Genomic DNA, 21,595 nt, shown 5'->3' with positions numbered 1-21,595 from the left:
TTTAGCTTTATTATAATTAGTTGTGTATTGGCTCCCTCTCCTCTCTTAACTCTGAACTTGTTGAGGGCAAGGACTAGTTGTATTTTACTCACCTTGCCGTTTCCCCTCAGGTGCCTAGTTGTTCAATTCATGTTTACTGAATTATTGAAGAGCTCATGCCAAAAATAATTAAAAAGCCAAAACTGAATCATAGCAGAAAGTAACTACCCAGATCCTCTGAGTGGAAAAAATTTCATATAACTTCAATTTAACGTCAGATTCAAAGGCATTGGCAGTATATCTCAAGGTAAAGTGTTATAAATAGGCAATGTTAGTGATCCAGATGAACAAGAATATTAAAATTCATCAAAATACAAATCTTTCATGAAGGTTATATGCCTTTTAGGACTGAAATTGGAACTGTCCAGCTGAAGTGACCAACTAAAGGTGACCTTGTATATGAGAAATGTGAAAAATAAAAAAAGATAAAAGAGAAAGAAGACCTAAGAGAAAAGGGATGGTAAGAATTAGTGATACCTTATCTAAATGAGGACTGCCAGTTAGGAAGACACATGCTTTTTAGATCTCAAAATGTGCACAAAGCAAGTGGGATGCAATGAGGCCTCAACTGAGGGCCCCTAGAGAAAGCCAGCCTCGGGTGTATGTCCTGACTGAGGGTGCCCATGACTATTAGGTTCACAGAGGTTCAAAAACATTTCCTCCCTTCAATGAACAGCAAAGAGGGCTGTATTGATCTTCCTGGGAAGGTTCCAGCACACAGAGATGTGCTTGTTCAAAGAGATCAGACTGCAGGGCTGTGAGGAAGAGATGCAAAGGGCAGGAGGCTGCGGTTGGCAAATTAAGGGGTGGAGCATGATACCCTTTGGCATGAAGAGGACATGCTTGCTCTCCCCTCCAGTCCCTTCTCAAGCGTTCTCCCAGAAAAGAGGGGACCCCCTGTTCCCTCCACTTACAGGTTTCTGTCCAAGCCCGTACACTTCTAGATGCTCATCTGGGGTTGGAGGTGCAGCTGGAATTACTTACAAAAACCACAAATTGCTTGATGACAAAGACCACCCCTTTTTCCTTTAAAAAAAAAAAATCCTTGAGTCCTTAGCATCTACTACAGTAACGGATTCACCATAAGTACTTAATAATTGATTTTTAAAGGCATCAATTGTTTCTTAAAAGGATATAGCTTATATAACATCAACCCTACAAACCATGTTGCTTCAGTTTCTGAGCCCATCAGTTGTAAATGTTTAATAAGTTAACCAATCCACATTCTCATGCTGCTCACCTGCAGGCTCAGGGCCTCAGCAGCAGAACGGTTGACGAAGGATGTGGGAACAAGAGCTGCCTTCCCCACAGGGTTCCACTTCTTCGACCCCAACATTTTTCTCATTTTCTTTGTAATACCTCCCTCTTCCTCTAAGGAACAATTCTTTTCATGGGTATCCTTGTATAAAGTATGCAAACTGGGAAAATGCAATAATATATTGAAAATTGAAAAATGCTAATTTTCCAATTAGCCAAGGAATGGTTACCTAATGTTCAAGAGGGGGACTTAGTGTAGTACCAGGTGCTATTAAGCCTATATACATATTATGTATCTATTTATTTATCTCTCACAAAAGACATAAAAACACCCCATGCACGTACATAAAAAGCCACACTCACGGTCATAGCATTACAGGCATTCCCACATACTTCCAGCTAAGTAAGCTCTTTTGATACCAGAAAGATGGCCTCAGATGCCAAGAAGTAATAAAATAAAACTTAAATACTCCTCAGCTACTTTATTCCTTCAACTATTTCTCATATTCCCTTAGACGGAAAAATTCCTTCCATATGTCATCTGATTATAAGGCAATGTAAAAATCAATATACAAATAGAATTATAAATATGTCTATATAGTTTTTCATGTTTCCAAATGCTCTGGAAAAGTTGTAAAAACATACTATACACTTTGTTTTTAATTTGTGATATTTGGAAATCTTCCTCAATTTTTCTTTCTTAATTGGCATGGTTTTAGTAAAATGTGTTTCTCCTGCTTAGAAGCAAAATATCGAAGTGCATCACTGAGAACCTAAATTTCCATGTTAGCTCACACACCATATTGGTTTATTATGTCAAAAAATAGTTTTTTAAAAGAAAATTCCTTTACACTTTGGCAGAGTCAAGCTTATGTGAGATACATCAGTGTGTATTAAGATAAGTGATATCTGTAGGAGGTTATTTCAGATTGATCTATGAGGGTTGCATGACTAGGTCCAATAGCATATGTTTATTTCTTCTGAATTTTTTTCATTTGATGACATGAACTGATCACTGATATTAGGCATCCATTTCTGTCCTAAGTAATATGCCTATTTGAGGTAGGGAATATTTTAGCACATCAGTTTTCTTGGCATTTAGATTTTTTTTGTGTGTGTTAGTAAAATGAATTGTTCTCTCAAGAATTAACTTCTTGTTTCTTAACATTTTGTAAAACGTTTTGGTTCAATTTAATACCTTTCCTGCAGGCTTTACTTGTCTATCCTTTGAATTTGGTGAGATTAATTTACAATTATGGGGAATAGAACTGACTGTTGAAAACCAGAAAAATTACTATACTAAGTTTTTGATTTGTTGTGTAAAAAAATCCTATACAGGCACATATGAAAATCAGGTCTAATAGTGTTAGTAACAGCATTTGGTTAAAACTATGATCTTGTTTTTCCAAAGTGGAATATTTAAGATCATTGCACATGTTTTTCAATATGCATTCATTTATTTGACCGTTGCAAGATACAGCTCTGAAATTTAAAAGCCCAACTAGCAGATTATCCTCTTCTGATTTTCTTAGTACATCTACTACAACTACATTAAAAACATATGAAAAATAGTGTCTTGACTTGGTGATATTTTTTCTTAAAGTAGTCAACCCAATAAAATATCCTTTGATGCTCGTTCAGCTGAAAACCTTACGCTTTCCTGCCCAGACTCATTATTTGATCTGGAAGTATCTTTAAGTGCTTGGAATATATATACATATTTTTTTCCCACTTGAAATTTTCTCTCACAGCTTCTATTAGAGTCTTTGGAACGTTTTAGGATTATTGAACAAATATCAATTATGTCTATGTCTTCAGTGTCAATCTGAATTGGAAATGTGCCATCTTTTACATCTTCACTAATAGAATTTTTAATTAGCTGTTGATACTGTCAATAATATGGTTCACTATTATTTTTTAATATGATTTGTTTAAGCAATTCCACATCTGCTAGTTTGATTTTTATTTTTGAAAATGGTGCTTACTATTATAATCAGGGTGTTTTCAAAGCAGAGCCACCATACTTTCAAAAATAGGCAAGAAATTTAAGCAAGATATTTTAATACATATTTATTGTTTATTTGTCCACTGAGTATTAAAAATTTAGCAATTTAAAAAATTGCATTAGTACATTATTCTAAATATGATATTGTTTTACACTTTTAAGTCAATCAAGGACTTTACTAAATATCTTCTCTCTACCGAGTTGTAAGGAAATGAAACAAATAGAAGTTAGATTTAATGTGTCTCAAGAGAATTAGGATCTAGATGTGAAGAAAGGACATGAAATTGGAGGAGAGTATATAATAAAGAATTATTTTATAAGATAAAGAGTCTCATTTAATGGTAATGTGGACCCCCAATTATGGACTAGGAGTTCAGTAATATTCCCTCCCTGAGAGAGCAGCTCTATGGCATTTGGTACATTACAAATGATTGTTGCCATTTTTCATGATCCTTCATTTATTTTACAGTTTTTATGCTTGCTCCCTGAAATATCTGCACCATGAATTCTACTGAACTGCTCAACATACAGCACAAAAAAGGATCTTACTTTGATGGCGAGTAAGCCAAGGATAGTGTGCCTCACATTTACAATCACATTCAGGTTTCTCATATAAAGGCAAATCTTTCATTTTAAACCATTGAAGAGAATGGGATTTAAAAATACTTTCAACTGGCTAAATTCAGACACATGGAAGAGGGTAGGGACAAAACTGAATTCAAAAATCCTCTGGTCCATAGCCTTTTCATTTGTTTGTGAAGTGGGTGGATTTCATTCACTTAAGGTCTTGTCTCTCAGGATCTGGTTCAGTGAGAGCAAAACAGGTGTCAGTAGTCCTGATGGGCTGGCCACTAAGCTTCAATAATCCATTTCCACTGTCCTACTGGCAATTACAAATGACCTCCCTGGGAAAAGTCTATATAGCTGTGTCAACCATTGATTTAGCCTCTTCTGCCTTTTATTTCTAGCAATTACTCACTTGAAAAATAAAAATTAAAGTCAGTGTGTTTTATATTTGTTTATTCATTCATTCATCCATTATTTAGCAACTACTTATGGAGTGCCTACTCTGTGAAATGTAATGTATTAAATGCTGGGGGAAAAAGAAAAATAATTATGAAGTGCTCTTTGCCCCAAGGAAGTTGCCACTGGAAAGGGAGAGAAGGGACTTTTATAATCATCAACATCTACAATTCAACACAGTAAAATAATAATAATGATAATGTGTGTCTACTATGTGCCAACCACCATTCCAGGTGCTTTAAACATTTCATCTTGTGTAAATGTCACAAGCACTCTAAAGGCTAGATATTAACCCCGCCCCCCCCCTTTTTTTTTCCCAAAAGAACAAGCTGAGGCTCAGAAGGATTCAGCAAATCACGCACAACCACATACATAGTGCAAGGTAGAGTCAGGTTTTGAATCCAGCACTGTTTGGTATTAATGCTCATTCTCCTTCAAATAAATACTGTCTCTAAGAAAAGAAGGTAAGTTCGCCATTTATAGAACATCCTTATGCCAGCAATTATTCTAAATGCTTCACCTCAGCATCTCATTTAATTCTCATAATAACACTATTTTGCTAATGTTCTTATATATTCATTTTTGCAGTTGAAGAAACTGAAGATTAGCAAAATTAAGTAAACTGACCTAGGTTATATAGTGGCAGGATTTTCTTCTAACCAAGGTAGTTTGGGAAGGTAAAATGGAAGAGGTAAGGCTTCACTGAATTTCCATCAGTTTGGCCCAAACAAGGGATGGGGGGAGGGCATTCCAAACAGGGAAATGGTGTCAGGAATGGCATAGGGATTAAAAGTGCTATTGTACTTTCAACAAGTGTGAATATGCCCGGTTGTCTTGAGCATTGTATCACAGGGCCAGTAGCGGAAATTATGATTAGAAAGACAGGATATAGTCAGATACATTAGCCTAGGAGTTTAGACTGTATGCTGTTGGGAGTGGAGAGTCATTGAAAGTTTTGGAGAGAAAAATGATAAAATCAAAGCTATTATTACTTACCCACTCTTCCCAAGATGTCATATTAACCAACTTCTGCCTCAAGAAATAAAATTATTTGTCATTTGTTAAATTCGCCAAGAACATGAATACTTAAAGCTTTCATCTAGTCAGTTGTTATTACTGTTAATGTCTTTTTTTTTAATGCCCCCTTTCACTGGCCTCTTGGAAAAGCAGACTTTTGCGCCATAGCCAAATCTTCAACCTGTTTAAATCTCAATACTGAAACCAAACAGACACAAAGCAAGAGGCAGGAGTTTGAGACAGGGAAACGAGTCAGAATCCTTTGGACATCAATCAATTCAGAAACACTATAAAGTCTTCAAGAAATTGAACTCCAGAGCAAGGACAAGTAGGTAGAAGAGAGTGGAAGAGTAAGAAAAGAACACTTTCATTCTATTTCCACAAAATATTAGCAAACCAGTGTTGTCCCTCCTTAATACATATATACATAATAAGGGCAAATATGAAGATTTGTGAATTTCATGACTGTGGTTAGTTACAAGTGTTTTCTGTGGTCACACAACCTGGATTTGGAGAGGCTGGCAACAGTCTCCCATGCTGTTTGTGCCCTTCCTCCATGAGTTTGTTTCCATAGCTGCCAAGCACTGGCTGCAGTAAGCACTCCCTCACCACTGTGCTGCTGTTTCATGCCAAGCTCACGATGTTTAAAGAGCAACTTCCAACTGGTGATCAATAAGGAACGAGAAGCTTCTTGAATGGAAGTATCTGGCATGACTCCCAGTTGGGCAGTCTGTACTCAAGTTGGCCTTCTTCATCATGATAGGATCCAATTCAGCAACTTCCACAGATGGTGTATCTCAGAGCATTCTAGGCTTCCAAAGGCCGACTGGGTTATCTGGGGGTCTTTAATACCCAAAGCTGGTCAGAAAATAACACTGAGCACAGACTGAACCAGGTGCTTGCTTCATAAATAGTACTTTTAATTTTCATAGTAATCTGAAGGACAAACATTTGATTCTCATTTAACAGGCCAGAAAACTGAGGACTGAAGCAATAAGTAGTTTGCCAGGGCATACATGCAGAATCAGGTTTTTAACCCAGGTATGACTGACTCCTAAGCCTTGTAAATCTTTGCACGTGGTCATCTGGCATTTCCTGGGCCATCACATGGGTCTGCTGGTCTCCAACATGGCTATAAATGACAATTACTTGGGAAATGATTTCAAAATACATGTCCTCAGATCCAGTCAATAAATATCTATAGTACAGTTATATCTATATCTATATCTATATCTATACATTGATATCTATATTATCTATCTAATATAGCATTAGATAAATAGATAATATAGCATTATATTAGATTAATAGATAATATAGATATCATTCTTTGCTATGGGAGGCTGACCTGTGCATTATAGGATGCTTGGCAGCATTCTGTGCTCTGCTCTGTCTACTAAATTGCAATAGCAAAGGCCTACCTCCACTGCCAGTGAAACAACCAAAAATGTCTTCAGATATTGTCACATGCTACCTGTGGGCAAAACCACCCCTGGTTAAGAACCATTGATCTAAGAAGCTGCCCAAGAAATTTGGAAAAAGTGTATCCACAGTGTCGTTTTTGTAAATCATGGCCTAGATTAGGATTTCTATATAAAGGATGTGAGGGGGGAAAAAAGCAGGTTTTGAAGACAACAGGATGAGCATCCTTTCAATTTGCAGAATTTGCAAACCTATGTGAACAATAACTAATTTTGTCCTGTAGAGTGAAAGTGTTGTCATGGAAGCTTTCCAAAGCAGAATACAGCACAGCATATGTTGTAAGAAGAAATGAAGATGAGATATTTTAAAAATACTAGAAAATATCATTTGATTTACAAAAGTCTGATTTACCCACATTTTTCAGAACATTTTTAGCAAATTAAGCATAATTGCATATTGCCAAGTCCAAAACTAGTCTACAGTAAATATTCTGGATTTACTTAACATCAATTTATTCAATTTTTTTTCTTCTAAGGAACTTATCAAAAGGATTTTATTCCAACCAAATGGATAAAACTGAGACCTTTAAGTATCATTATTTTTATTATAAGAATATATCCCCAAAGGGGGTTTCTCCAAAGCCATGAAAACAAGTGGTAAAAAGGGTTTTGGACTCTCATTCCTGGGTTTTAGTCACCAAATGGCTATCTACCTAAAGTCACCCAAAGCTTTCATAGAAAATACTCTTTTGCAGTTCTGCCATACGTAACCTCTATCAAACCAAAAATATCTGTATCTCCGATTGGGATCACATCCAATGAGCTACCAGTTTGTTGACTATATTGAACATGTATTTATTTATTTAATAAGTGTATATTAAGATCAAATATTCTGGATTAACAGAACTTAGAATTTCTTTTCAAGCCTTTATCAGATCAAATCATTCTAAGCATTTCTATGGAATCACTCCAGGTAGTTTAATATAATTCCTTTATACAGAATGTATTTCAACAGCACTACAATTGCATACAATAACATAACATGTCGCTCCAGGGTATTTGAATATCAGTATTCTTTTAAAACAATTTTTTAAAGAGCTGGTGTACTTTAATCTTAGAAGTTGGCCTAAATGACTGTTGGAAAGCATGCCAGTCAAGTGATTCATTTTATGTATTAATCCAGCTCAGCTGACAAGTAGTTGCTAATACAGCACTTCTAACATTGATTCAAGTTCCATAAAAGGATTCTGGCTCATAAAAAATGCTGGCATGGAATTAGGATGTAGGTGTTTCCATCTCTTGTCTATAGGAATATAGCAATGTGCCAAATTTTGTTGGTGACCACAAGCATTTCTGAGAAGATAGGTGTTACAAAGATCAAATAAATGTACATATATTAAAGCCACCTGCACCCCCCATATCTCACTCTTTTGAATTAGAGATAAAGCTTGCAAGACGAACCCTGAATAAAGGATGTTGGGGCGGATAGTCACTGTGCAGCGTGGCTGTGCTCCTTCTGTCTCTCTCTGTGTCTCTGCCTCTCTCTGTTTTTAATCCTTATCCTGGGGAAGGAGGCTGTTCTTACCCCAACATGAGCATCATTAATAATCACTGGGGTACAGCAAATCTCTTTTCATTCACTAAGATGGTTAGTGCCATGGAAAAGAAATCTGATAGCTTCTTTCTGTCAGTATAAAAAGAGAACGTCACCTTGTCCTGAGAAACACCATCTAGTAATATTTTTCACAACTTCCACAGAGTGATGATCTAATAAGAATCTAAAAGTAATTAATTGGTTCTCCTTTGGCCAACCAAAACCTTATTCAGATACACATTTTTATCAGGATTCTAAGGGAGCTATAAATTGGGGCATTTTGAAAACTGTGATCTAATCCAGTCCATGATCTGATCAGGGTTCAGTGGTAATAATAAATTGGGATTATTAAAACTGGGAATCATTCCAACATTTTATTTTGCCCAAACCACAGGACCTAGCAAATTCTTCTGCAAAAGACACAGATATTCAGTGATGAGTAAAACCATGCTGAATTAATCATTTGTGTGTAATCATGCCAAAACATTGGGTGTTTTCAACAGTTTAAAAAGTGCCAAATTTTAAGTTCGGTAAATAATTAATTATTGAGTCATTTGGCAAATTAAAGAAATCAACCTTCTGGTTTCTTTAATAAAACACACACTTTTTAATGCGCAATAATGACAAGGTCTTACCAATTCGTTTGTAACTGTACGTATTTAGAAGCGTGATATGTATGTAGGTTACAACTAAAATATTAATTTAACATGTAAAAATTTCCTTTCCCTTCTTAGAATACAACAAGCATCTTCATTTTTCAGTATGAACAAATGTTGGATAAACTCTAGCCTTATTCTGGTTTTCATTTCAATTTCCAGTAACATAAAAATCCCCCATAATTAAATAAAATGCTGAGAGGATGGGAATAGATTTTCACCCACTTGCATTCTCAAACCATAAATGGTTGCTGAATGTTTTTATTTCTCTAAGATGCATTTCATTTATGTGGGGAACTTGCAGCTGCATAATTAAATCTTGGTTTGCCAAATATCAAAAACACATGTATTGATATAAAGTAAGGGAACAGGCCACAAGCAGTGCAGCTGATAAGGCAAGAGAGAAGCCTCTGCAGTTCTTGGAAGGCTTCCTAAAAGGAAAGAAAACTAAGAACCTTGAATTCAGACGCTGAAACCGATTAACTTTCCTAAATCTTAGCTTCACTCTCACTTAGGCATTCTGTTCAGGCCAGTTGTTGCAAACAAGAGCCATATGTTTTTCTATTCTCAGTGCTCAAGCTGGAGAGGTTGCCTCTTTTTTCCCCCTCTTGTCATGTATCCTACTAAGATTCTAATAAGATCTTCAAAGATAATGTTTCACTAACACAGTAAACAAGCTCCCTTGCAAAATAAACTGTGACGTGGTATAGGAATAGATAAAAGATCTTGGAAGGCATAACTTGGGTGTGATTAAACCTTTTTTTTTTCCAATATTAGCAAGACGTTTCATTTAGTGAAATTTTAGTTCGTAGTCAGTAATATGGGACTTTAATGGAAGATAGTCTTTGGTGTCAATGGAGAATTTTTTCCCCAGTCCAATAATCCTAAATAAATGAGAGAATGTATTTTTCTTTAACCAATGTCCGCCTGACCTCTGAGACGTTATTAATGATAGTAATACAACATGCACATAGTTAGGCATTTCATGAGTCCAAGCAACTGGTTAATTTTATACTTTGCATAAGGTTACAAACTTGAAGTATTAGAATTGAACAAAGGAAAATACATGTACTGTCTGAAGACAATCTCTCGCTTTTAGTTCATGGTACTAATTTACATAATCTGTATGTTTGGAAAACACTAATTTAATTTAGCTTGATAAAAGGTTCCAGGAGAAATAATCTTTGAATCTAATATTGGATTCATCCTTCTGGCAATGGATAGGTCCTTTGGAACTAATGTTTTATTATGGCCCATCTCACTGAAGCATGAACAGAATGATGAGTTTACGTAAAGCAGAACTTTATTTCAATGAACTGTTTGACTTGTGTTAGGACAGAGAACATCATCAGTTCAAGAAATCAAATATGAGACTAAGAAAATCCTACCACACAATCTTGAGTAAGAAACTTGCCTCTACACTCAGAAAAGAATGGTACATACACTACCATGAACCAATGCTGTGGCAAGTTCAAGAAAAGTCCACTCCAGGAAAATTCAAAGTAGATGCTTCTATTATATATACGTAGACATTTCTCACGCACTAAGACCTTGGAAGGACTCTAAAGAACATCTTCGGACAAATGTAGCATTAGTGACACACATGACGATTTCACATGGTACGTGGCTTAATGTGCTTAATTATATAAACTAACTTACATGGTTATGTATTTATATAATAATTTCTTTATTTGAAACGTATGACTATAATTAACACAATGAAGAAAATATATCAATGACTAAACTTTATGAATCTCTGATCTAATCTAATACTTATCTGATGCACTAATCCTCTCTAAATGTAGACATCCAGTTCATCTTAGTTATTTCCAGTGTCAACTAACTCACTGCTTCTTCAGACACTCTATTAGGATCATTTTCCATCTATGAAGCTGAAAGCTCTCTGTCTTCAAATAATGCCTCATTTGTATCTGAAAGAAAATGAATGGATGAGTGAATGAATGAATGAACAAATGGATGGATGGTTGGATGGATGGGTGTGGGGGAGTAGATAGACAGAGCAGTATAGAATGAATGCCATAAAATAGATATGATCCTCTTCTACAGCACAGTTCTTCAAGCATGTGATATCAGCTAAGTCTTCACTCTCCAACCTATATGTATTCCCAGACCCTTTAATATTTTTCTTAAGATGGGGATTTATTACCCCCATTCTCTGTGTAAGAGAGAGGGACAGGATATTCCACATGTGATCTGAGCAGTGCAAAATAGGAATTACTGTTTCCTTCCTTGTTTTGCACAAGAATTTCCAGTAATGTAGCTTAGGACTGGATTAAGTTTTTGGCAGGCACATGCTCATGTTGATTCATGCTAAACTTACCCTCAGCTAAAACATCAGACACATTTTTTCATATATTTGGTATTAAGTCAAACCTTCCACATCCTGTGTTTATATGATTCACTTTTGGACCTAAAATCAAGACTTAACATTTATTCTTATTAAGTTTCTTTATGTTTGATTCACTCATCATTCCAGATGACTTTGCCATTGGACGTATTATCAAACCTGGCAGCTTAGTAGTATTCACAATCAGATCAGCAGGTCACCATCATTCATGGCAATGCTCAGCAGGCCAGGGTTAAAAATAAATTTTCATGAAAAACTTTATTTTTGAAAGTTTATATTGAAGGAATGTTCATTAGCAATCTTTGGGTATAGTTTCTCAAATACTTATAATCCTTCTAATGTTAAGTCATCTGGTTTATCAAAGATATCAAGAGATAATGTAATTCTGATGCTCAGGTATATTACCCTTTCTTTTTGTGAAGGCTAGAGGCTAGACCAGGGTTTTTCAACATTTGCACTATTGATATTTTAGGTCAAATAACTCATTGTTGACTGTCTTTGCCCTGAAGGATGTTTATCAGCATTTCCTGACCTCTATCCAGTGGATGAAAGTAGCAAACTGCCACCCGCCTTCCAGTTGTGACAAGTAAAAATATCTCCAGATATAACAAAATGTCCCCTGAAGGAAATAGCTCCCTATTGAGAAGCACTGTTCTAGACTATAGAACAGACCCTCAATCTAATCTAATAACCCAATCAACCTGTAAGGGCTTTTTTTTTTTTTTCACCTTTTCATAACTTTGGCTATGAATAAAGTATTTAAATATAATACCAAAACAGTTCCACATAAGGAATTAGATTTGGAGATAAATTTAAATGATATATGAAAATCATATGGAAATAAAATGAGAGGAATGAAGGGGGATAATATAATCCTAAAATCTATAGTGTGGGGTTAAATTAATCCCAGGGTAAGATGCTTATAAGGAAATTAAATCTTCAACAAGGAATTATATGACTTAAGAGGTAATCCATAAGAAATATAGTGCCTGGATGCTCATCAAAGTATTGTTTGGAAAGTGAAATACTGTAAACAAATTAAATGTTCAACAACAGAAGATACTTTGTGGTATATTGCTCTCACAGAATATTAGGCAGCCATCAAAAATGACTTATTCAATGCCTTTAATAACATGGGGAAATGCTCACGATGAAATGCTATGTAAAAAGCAAGGTATATATGTAGCATGGATACCAAGTTTGCAAAGAAAACACATGAATGGACAAAATCTCAGGGAGATATTAATAGTGGTTATGGAATGATGGTGGGATTATGTATGATTTTATTTCACTTATACTTTTTTATGTTTCCAAAATTTTCTTAATGAACTTGCATATTTTTATAAGTTTTTGTGTGCATGTACATGGGGGATACTGGAGAAAAGTGATCCATATTGCCTTAGGTGAGTGAGCCCTGGTAAGGGCTCCTCACTCATTTTCTAAGAGTAGGCCAGCAAGGTAGGATGCTTCAGAGAGGGCATATAAGAAAGTTAACAATATTCGTAGACTAGGTCACTCAGCCATCTTGGGAAAAAAAAAATCTGTGAATCATTTTTCATAAAATAAGAATGGTTTAAACTAACGTTGCAGCCAAATCCTGTTCCTCTAAATCAGTAGTTCTTAGACTTAAGAATGCCAAAAAATCACCTTGAGTTTGCCAATTAAATACAGATTCTTGGACTCCAAATACAAGATTCTAATTCTGCACGTCTGGTATAGGGCTAAGAAATCTTCATTTTTAAAACGTTCCTCGAATGATTCACTGGGATGCAGTTGGTCCTTGGAACACACTGTGAGAACCACTGCTATAAGAAGTCAGATGGCTTGATTTGGATGTGTATTGTATTTTATTTTTCACCTCTATTTTAGGTAATTTCTTCTTGGTTACATACAAAAGAGAGTTGGTATAGGCCTACAGTAGTATGCTGGTAAACTGGCTCATTGGGAAAAAAAAAAATCTCAACTTATTGCAATTGCCAATTTCTATGCTGTGACTACTCCCCCATGGCCAATTTCAAGTTACCAATAGTTTAGCTAACAACTCACAAAATTTTTGAAAATTTAACAATTGGCTCTCAGGAGAAAGTATGAGGTAGCTCCAACACTGTACAGTATATATTTTATTTGATTGTTTTAAATCCTTTAAAAAAGGGCTATGTTAATGAAAAACTATTATATCTATGACTGCTGGATGGAAGAAGGAAGTGTTAGGATGGCTGAACCCTCTTAAGAGAACAATAATCAAATGTATTTTAAAAAAGACAACACAGTGAGCTTTTATGCACTATTTCTTATTTTATTATATTTTTTCCCATGACCACGACTCGGAGAGTGATGACCTTGCTGAGCTCTTTAAGAGTTGTAAACTGGTTTCCTACGGATGATGGAAGGCCAAGGAATAGGACTCCTGGGTTGGGAGAAATGCCAAATGTTCAGCTTCCACCTCCACCCTTCATGGCCCTCAGCTCCTGAGCCAATGAAATGCCCTTGGTCATTAATTTTATATCACCCAGCCATAAAATCAACATCTCCAACATCTTCCCCTAGCACAAGACTGAGACAGTGTTGTCTCCAGGAAGCCCATATCAGATGTGTTTTATGTGTTCTCATGTATGGGAAGTGCCCTATATGGAAGGTAATAGAATAGTTCTTTCAATATTTTGACCAGACATATTTTAAGAAAATTGGACCTGATGTCTATATAGCCAGCTGAGGCAAATTTACCACCCTGCTTTTAAGAACAAAAAAAGTCCCTCAGGCACCTGCTTCCTGAAGGCAAAACCAGAAAGGAAATGAACTCTTGCTTAAAGACAACCCACATTATTTTATGGGTTATCAATTTTCTAGCTGGCATACAGTTCCCAAGCAACTAAGATTTTTTATTATTTAAATTTTTTTTCCATCCCCAAGCAAGAAGTGAGCTGCAAAAAAAAAAAAAGTGAAGTCTGCATTCTAGCAAACAGCTTAGTTCCCTGATGAGGCATGGGATGTGGAAAGTGAAGTCAGGGGAGATAAAAGATCTGTGATGAAAGTTTATGACATAGATGTCTCTGATGTTATATGCATTAAAATCTTAGCCTGAATTACATTTCACATTATAGGATTACTGAATCTTGGTCTATGATGGTGAATTCATTTTGCTTGTCTTTGGGGCAGCTCTGTCAGGTGAATAGTCAACAACAATGTAAAGCCCTTGACTTCCTTTTAACTGCTCCATTAACCCTAGGACTGAGATTATCAACCTCTCCAAAATGAGAAAAGGACTAAATAGGTTTTTTTCCTCATGATTGATAAAGTCAGGCTTCTCAACAGGAATAGAATGCAAGATGGGGTCAAAGGTTAACAGCAGATATACCCTCAGTCTGCTTTGCAGTAGAAAACACAATGAATAAGTATGATTTTCTTAGCACACATACCCAAGTATTAAAATAAATATAAGAATTGATTTTAAAAAAACTATATGAATGTAAGTAATAAGTAGCCAGCCTCATTAGTAATTGGATAAATCTGATTTCATACATACTGAAGTCAGAATCAAATCCTTAAAATGATATGCTAGTTTCGTCATAATCTGTTTTTCTCCAAGCTTAATTTAGTTATGAAGGGGAAGAATTTTAAAGAGAAATATGAATATTCAATTACATGTTTCAAAATCAGACATTTACACATCCACTTGGGATAAGTGCCAGAGTTAACATCAAAGACATGTGAAGGACTTCTTGTCCAAATGGAATGTTAAGCTCCTCAAATAGGAGAATTTAGTCCTTGCAAACTGTCATTATTTCAGTAAATGAAATTGTCCCTTTAACAGATGGGCTATATACTTTTCAGCTTGCTGACAGCCTAATAAAAGACACTGGCTTTTTAAAAATGAAGGACATGTGTTTCTCAAATTCTAGTACTCAAAAGGATTTAGTAGAATAAAATTAAGATGACATACAAGAGCTTGGCAAAAATTAAGGACAGACTATGGGAATTTAACATTTCTAAGCATCTTATCAAAATGACCTCTTTAAAAAAAAAACACATCTTTTAAACCATAGGGAAAATATGCATGGATATGGTCACAATAGTGGGCAGCATATTATGAAATTATCAATATTGATAAAACAAAAACATGAAACTAATTTCCTCTCAAATATAATCCCAGAATTTCCCCAGAATTTCCCGCGAAGAGGTAACTTTTATATCAGGTGCCTTTCTTTTAATATCAGTTGACCTCTATGCTTTTTCAAACAAAATTGCTCCAGTCAATTATTGCATAAACTATGACCTCAACTGATAAAAAGGGCTCAACATTTTTGCTTACCTTTCACGTTCTTTCATTTTTTCCAGCTCCTCTTCTCTCAGGCCACCATGCTTCAGGGCACCTTTCTGCTCAGCCTTCCCATCCTTATCATCTTTCTTTTTTCCAAATCTAGTGAAACATGAAGAAGAAGAAATTTGTTAACAATAATCATGTTCCTTTTGTGGTTATACTGAAATAGTTGTGAGATGAACTCATTAAACCGTAACTTTTAATTCTAAGTAATACAAGATAATTTTGCATAAAATGCAAGTAAAATAAGATAATAAAGCAGCAAAATAAATTACTTCATTCCTCTTCCTGTCTTCTTTCCTTTCTTCCTTACACTCAGATATTTATTTGCATCATGCAGAAAATTAAGTGATCAAAAGGCTAATAATTTCTAATTATCAACTCAATAAAGAGCAAAAACTGAACATTTATTATTAATATATAACTAAAAATTGACTGATCTCCTAAATAGGCCTTCACAGATCTGGTTGGCATTGACATTTTATGGTTAAAATCACATGATTATAAGATGATGGTGCTGCAAGGGACCTTATGAAACATTAGTATAATACTCCCATTTTATAAATGAAGAGCCAAAATGAAGACAAAGACCAACAGCGGGTGGGGCAGGGCTGGGTTTAGAACCTGTGTCACCTCCAACACTCCCCTCTTTCCAGCATAGCTTCCCAAGTCAGCCAGAGGTTAATGTTCGAGCACTCGTTGGTGCCTGGTATGCCTGTGGTTAACAGCATAGTGGCAAGCAATCTCCACACTTTAAAAGAACATTGTGTTTCCTTAGCACTTTTAGGAAAATAAAAACTGCACATTTGATAGGAACAAAAAGAAGCGGCGTTTAAATTATTATTAGGACTTGTTCTTAAATGACAGGAATTTTCTCCTAATAGACCATTCTCTGAAAGGAATCTTCTATGATATTGGTACCAACACACACACATACACAAAGAAAATGACTCAATGCTCTGCCAATAACCAGGAAAAATGCTGCTCAATTATGTATATACTGCAGATAAGATAAAGATTCTTCTTGTATCTACAGAAATCCCACATAGTCCTTTTTCTTATTAAATAGCATCAAATTTTAAGTGTGTGTACATGTGAGTAAAACCTGGGGAGAATTTTCAAATTACACATACTTGGGTTGACCACTCCTTTTCTGACACACACGGTGTATCAGAATCTCCTCAAATGTGGACTTGACACATAAATTTTGAAGAAACTACTGTATTATACACAACTTGAATAATAGGAGAATTACAAAATAAGAGCAAGTTTCTGTCCTCTTCAGAATTTTGTACAAATGGGTATTTATTTATTCCTTCCTGGACTGGATTTCAATCCAAATCAGATGTTGTTAGTCAAGGGACAGCTCTAAGTACTACACCTGGAAGATGTCACACTACTATAATTATTCTTATCATAGTCCAGATAGCATCCTGTTTTCCCCAGAAGCCTCTCCCAGTCTTGACTTTTCTGAATATTTACCAATTTACATTTTCAATTAGCAAGCCCTCTGCATGAACTTTCTGTCTTACCATTGCCATCCTCTACTCCCACTGCAAGTCTTTTGGTGTATCCCATCTAGTTCTGGGAATCTAGTTGACAAATTATCAACCCTAACTGTCATCACTAGCTCCTTTTATGTCTCTTTCTTTTCTGCTTCCCTTTCTGAATGCATTTCTATTTCTCACTGAAGAAATGACCTGATATTGTTTATAGAAATAATTGGGTAAAAGAGAAAAATACAGATAAAATATAAGAACACTAAATTTCAAATATAAGTAAGATTTATTGGTATATTTAAGACCTCTCTTTAAGCTACAAAGCAGGAGATATCTAAGTAATGTGTGTTTACATGAATACATTCTTTGACTTTCCAGAACTTATACAGAACAGTCTTAGGGATCAATATTATTACTCTAAATAGCATTTGATGAGAAGTTAATATCTTGATACATCACTTACACACTTTTCCCTCAAATGTCATTGAGTATAGTTATATTTGGACAAAAATACTAAATTTTGGGGAATCAAGGTAGAAATAATACTTCAAGAGGATGATGAGGGCAAAAATGTTGCCAAAAGCTCCCTCTATATTTGACTTTTTTACCTTCCATGTTCCATTTACATTCTTCCAAATTTGGAGAGGTTAGGTTTTCTGAGATGAAAAACAGTCTTGTTTCTGAAGGGTCAAACTAACTCATTCCCTAATCCACCATGATTTTTCATACCATACCCAATATATCATTCTTCTCTGGCAACTAATAGTTTAGTTGTACTGTAGTTTAAGATAATGGAATATGTTATTCCCATAAACGTAATGGAATGTGTTTAATAAAGAACATTTTATTTGTAAGTAAATTCAGGAAAGCATTTTTTTCTTGGCAAGAACTGTCAATAATGGGCAACCCAACCAATGCCACAGTATTATAAATGTATTGATTTAGAATTCATGGTCATGTATTAAAGTTTGTGACAAGTATAGCAAAAAATGCTGTGAAATCTATTTCATGAGATGAATGTGAAATCTATTTCATGAGATAAATAAGGTAATTTATCACAAATTACCTTATTTTATAAAGTTTGGATAGATTCGATACAGGATTATTAAACAATAATCTTCAAAAGGACTTTAGAGGACTTATAATAGACCAAGATGGCCATGTAAGATGCTCTAAGATTCTGTTCCCCCACAAAATCTTTGAAAAACTAACAAATACTGGCAGAGACATCCCCCTCAGAAGTCTAGTAAACAGTTAAAGAGTTGCATAGACTAGGTAAGTCCTGAATCAAGAAAATGCAACTTAAGCAGTAGGAGAAGCTTGTGGTGCCCTTGCTGGCCCTTTCTCCACCACTTTCCCAGAGCAGTGTAGAGCCAGACTGTGCTCCCATTATCAGTCCCTAGTGTTCATACTGCAAGCCTGTATGTCAGTGCCAATCTATTAGGCAGCAGCCTGAAAGACTGAACCATGAAACTCATCTCTGGCTCATCTTCCTCAGGCCTGCTTTGCAGGCAGAAATAGAGTGAGGATGGCCAGATCAGTATAAAAAGTAATTAAGTCAAAGGGGTTCAGAGAAAAGGATTACCTGCTTTAAATCATACAAAACTTCACCCTAGAGGGAAAGGAGTAGTGGAGGAAGTCTAATTCTTGCTAAAGGGGGAATTCCTAAGACCATGAGCAATCCAAAGTCCAGGACAAGATAAAGGTTCAGAAACACTGAGAGGACCCTTCACTTCACATTTGTCTTCTTGATAGGAGGGTTAAACTCTAAAGGAAAACAACAGTCAATACAGAGCCAATTTTCAAAGAGGAAAAAGGCATTTTTTGGTTTGCTTTGTTTCTTTTTGTTAGCTCCTGGAATTTAAGGATATCACTGGATATAAACTTAAATGACAGACAGCAGAGGGACAAAACTTGAGTTAACACATTAAAATATTAAAATGTATAGTGTGCAACAAAAGTTTACAAAACAAAGAAAGATCAGAAAATGATGGTCTATCCAAAGGAACAAGATAAAACTCCAGAAACCTTCAATGAGGAACACCAGACTTTGGATAAGCCAGAAAAAGACTTTTTAAAAATGGTCTCCAATTATGCTCAAAAAGATAAAGGAAAACATGGAGAAATAACTAAAGGATATTAGGAAAATGATGAATGAACAATATGAGAATTTCAGTAAAGAGAAAGCAATCTTAAAAAATAATTAAACAGAAATACTGGAATTGAAGACTGCAATAATGGGGGTTAGAGGACTTCCTTAGAGTGTTTCAACAGAAGAGTAGAGGTAGCAGCAGAAAGAATCAATGCACTAAAGATAAGGCAATTTATATTATTCAGGTTGAGGAGCAGAGAAACAAAAGAATGAAGAAAGTGAACAGAGACTATGAAACCTGTGGGACACCATCAAGCATTCCAATATGCACATCACAGGGTTCCCAGAAGGGGAAAAAAGAGATAAAGAGACAGAAGGAATAGGCAAAGAAATAATGCCAGAAAATGTCCCAAATTTAATGACAGGTATGAATATGCACATTCAAGAAGCCCAACAAACTCCAAACGGGATAAATTTGAAGAGAACCATACCCAGACATATTGTAGTCAAACTGTCAATGGCTAAGGACACAGAGAGTTTTGAAAGCTGCAAGAGAAAGGCAAAGAGTTATGCACAGAGGAGCCCAAAAAGATTAAACATCGACTTCTCATCAGAAACAATGGAAGCAAGAAGGCAATGGGACTAAATATTTAAAGTGCTGAAAGAAAATAATTACCAACCAAGAATTTTATACCTAGAATGAAAGTCTTTGAAAAATGAGGGCTAGATTAAGACATTCCAAGATAAACAAAAACTGAGGGAGTTTGTCACCATTAGATCTGTCTTACTAGTAATGATAAAAGGGTTTCTTCAAACTGAAAGGGAAGTACACTAGACAATGGATCAGAAAAGCATGAAGAAATAAAGATCTTTGGTAAAAGTAACCATATAGTTAAATATAAATGACATTATTGTTGTATTTTTTTGATATGTAACTCCACTTTTGATTTCTATAGGTGCTAAAATGCAAACATAAAAAGTAATGATAAACTTATGATTTTGGACACAAAATTAATAAAGAGATGATTTGTAACAAGTGTAATAAAAAGTTGGAGGGATAGAAACAGTGTTTGTATATGCTATTGAAGTTAAATTGGTATCAAATCAAACTTGATTGTTATAGATTTAGGATGTTAAATTTAATCTTCAGTGTATCCACAGAGAAAATAGTTGAAAAAAATACATGGAGAAAGAAATGAGAAGGGACTCAAAATGGTACACTACAAAAAAAAAAATCAAATATATATGAATGTAAGCATTAACAGAAAAATTGAGGGACAAAAAATGTATAAGATTTACCAAGACCAAAGAGCAAAATGGCAGAAAAAAGTCCGGCCTTATCAGTAATTATTTTAAATTTGAAAAGATTGAACTCCCCAGTCAAAAGGCAGAGATTGGCAAAATGTATAAAATGTATGACCCAGCTATATGTTGTTTTCAAGAGACTGATATTAAATTGAGAGACACAAGTAGGTTGAAAATGCAAGCATGGACAAAAATATTCCATGAAATATTCCATGAATATCCAGAGAGCTGGGGTAGCAATACTAATAAAAGATAAATAAACTTGAATTTCAAAAGTTATGAGAGACAAAGAAGGATTAAATTTAACCAAGGATGTAAAGGACTTGTACATGGAAAACTACAAAACATTGCTGAAATAATCAAAGTAGACCTAAATAAATGGAAAGACATTCTATGTTCATGGATTGGAAGGCTTAATATTGTTAAGATGTCAATTCTACCAAAAGTAATTTATAGATTCAACACAATCCAATCAAAATCCCAATGGCTTTCTTTGCAGAAATGGAAAATCCAATCATCAAATTTATATGGAAGAGTTAGGGACCCCAAATAGCCAAAACCATCTTCAAAAAGAAGAAGAAAGTTGAAGGACTCATACTTCTCAATTCTAAAACATTAGAAAGCTACTGTGGTCAAAATAGTGTGGTCCCGGTACAAGGACAGTCAGATAGACTGATGGAATTGAATTGCAAGTTCAGAAATAAACCTTCACATCCATGGCCAATTGACTTTTGACAGGGGTATCTAGTCTACTCAATGGGGAAAGAATAGTCTCTTCAACAAATGGTGCTGAGAAAACTGAATATTCACATACAAAAGAATGTTTGTGGACCTTGTGCCAGTTTGAATGTATTATGTCCCGTAAAACGCCATTATCTTTGGTGCAATCTTGTGTGGTGGGCAGATGTTTTAGTGTTGATTACATTGTAATTCTTTGTTTCCATGGAGATGTGACCCACCCAACTGTAGGTGATAACTCTAATTAGATAATTTCCATAGAG

At 35.2% G+C, this 21,595-nt stretch overlaps 1 protein-coding gene across 2 annotated transcripts in view; it reads right to left on the bottom strand.

Moving 5' to 3' along the window:
* PARD3B (par-3 family cell polarity regulator beta) overlaps positions 1 to 21,595 on the bottom strand; it is a 1,159,791-nt gene that overhangs the window by 199,767 nt on the left and 938,429 nt on the right. Inside the window, exons 19-20 of one of the 2 annotated variants that reach the window (XM_037849785.1) lie at positions 15,690 to 15,797; positions 10,872 to 10,943 (exon numbers count right to left, since the gene is read on the bottom strand). In XM_037849785.1, the coding sequence (XP_037705713.1) occupies positions 10,934 to 10,943; positions 15,690 to 15,797 (118 nt within the window). In that variant the 3' untranslated portion in view covers positions 10,872 to 10,933. Of the gene's footprint in view, positions 1 to 10,871; positions 10,944 to 15,689; positions 15,798 to 21,595 lie in introns of those variants that run through there. The other variant, XM_037849784.1, reaches the window with a different exon arrangement.

This window comes from Choloepus didactylus, chromosome 9, assembly GCF_015220235.1.
Source record: "Choloepus didactylus isolate mChoDid1 chromosome 9, mChoDid1.pri, whole genome shotgun sequence".
Taxonomy (NCBI): Eukaryota; Metazoa; Chordata; class Mammalia; order Pilosa; family Megalonychidae; genus Choloepus; species Choloepus didactylus.
This window is presented reverse-complemented; position numbering and strand designations above follow the sequence as displayed.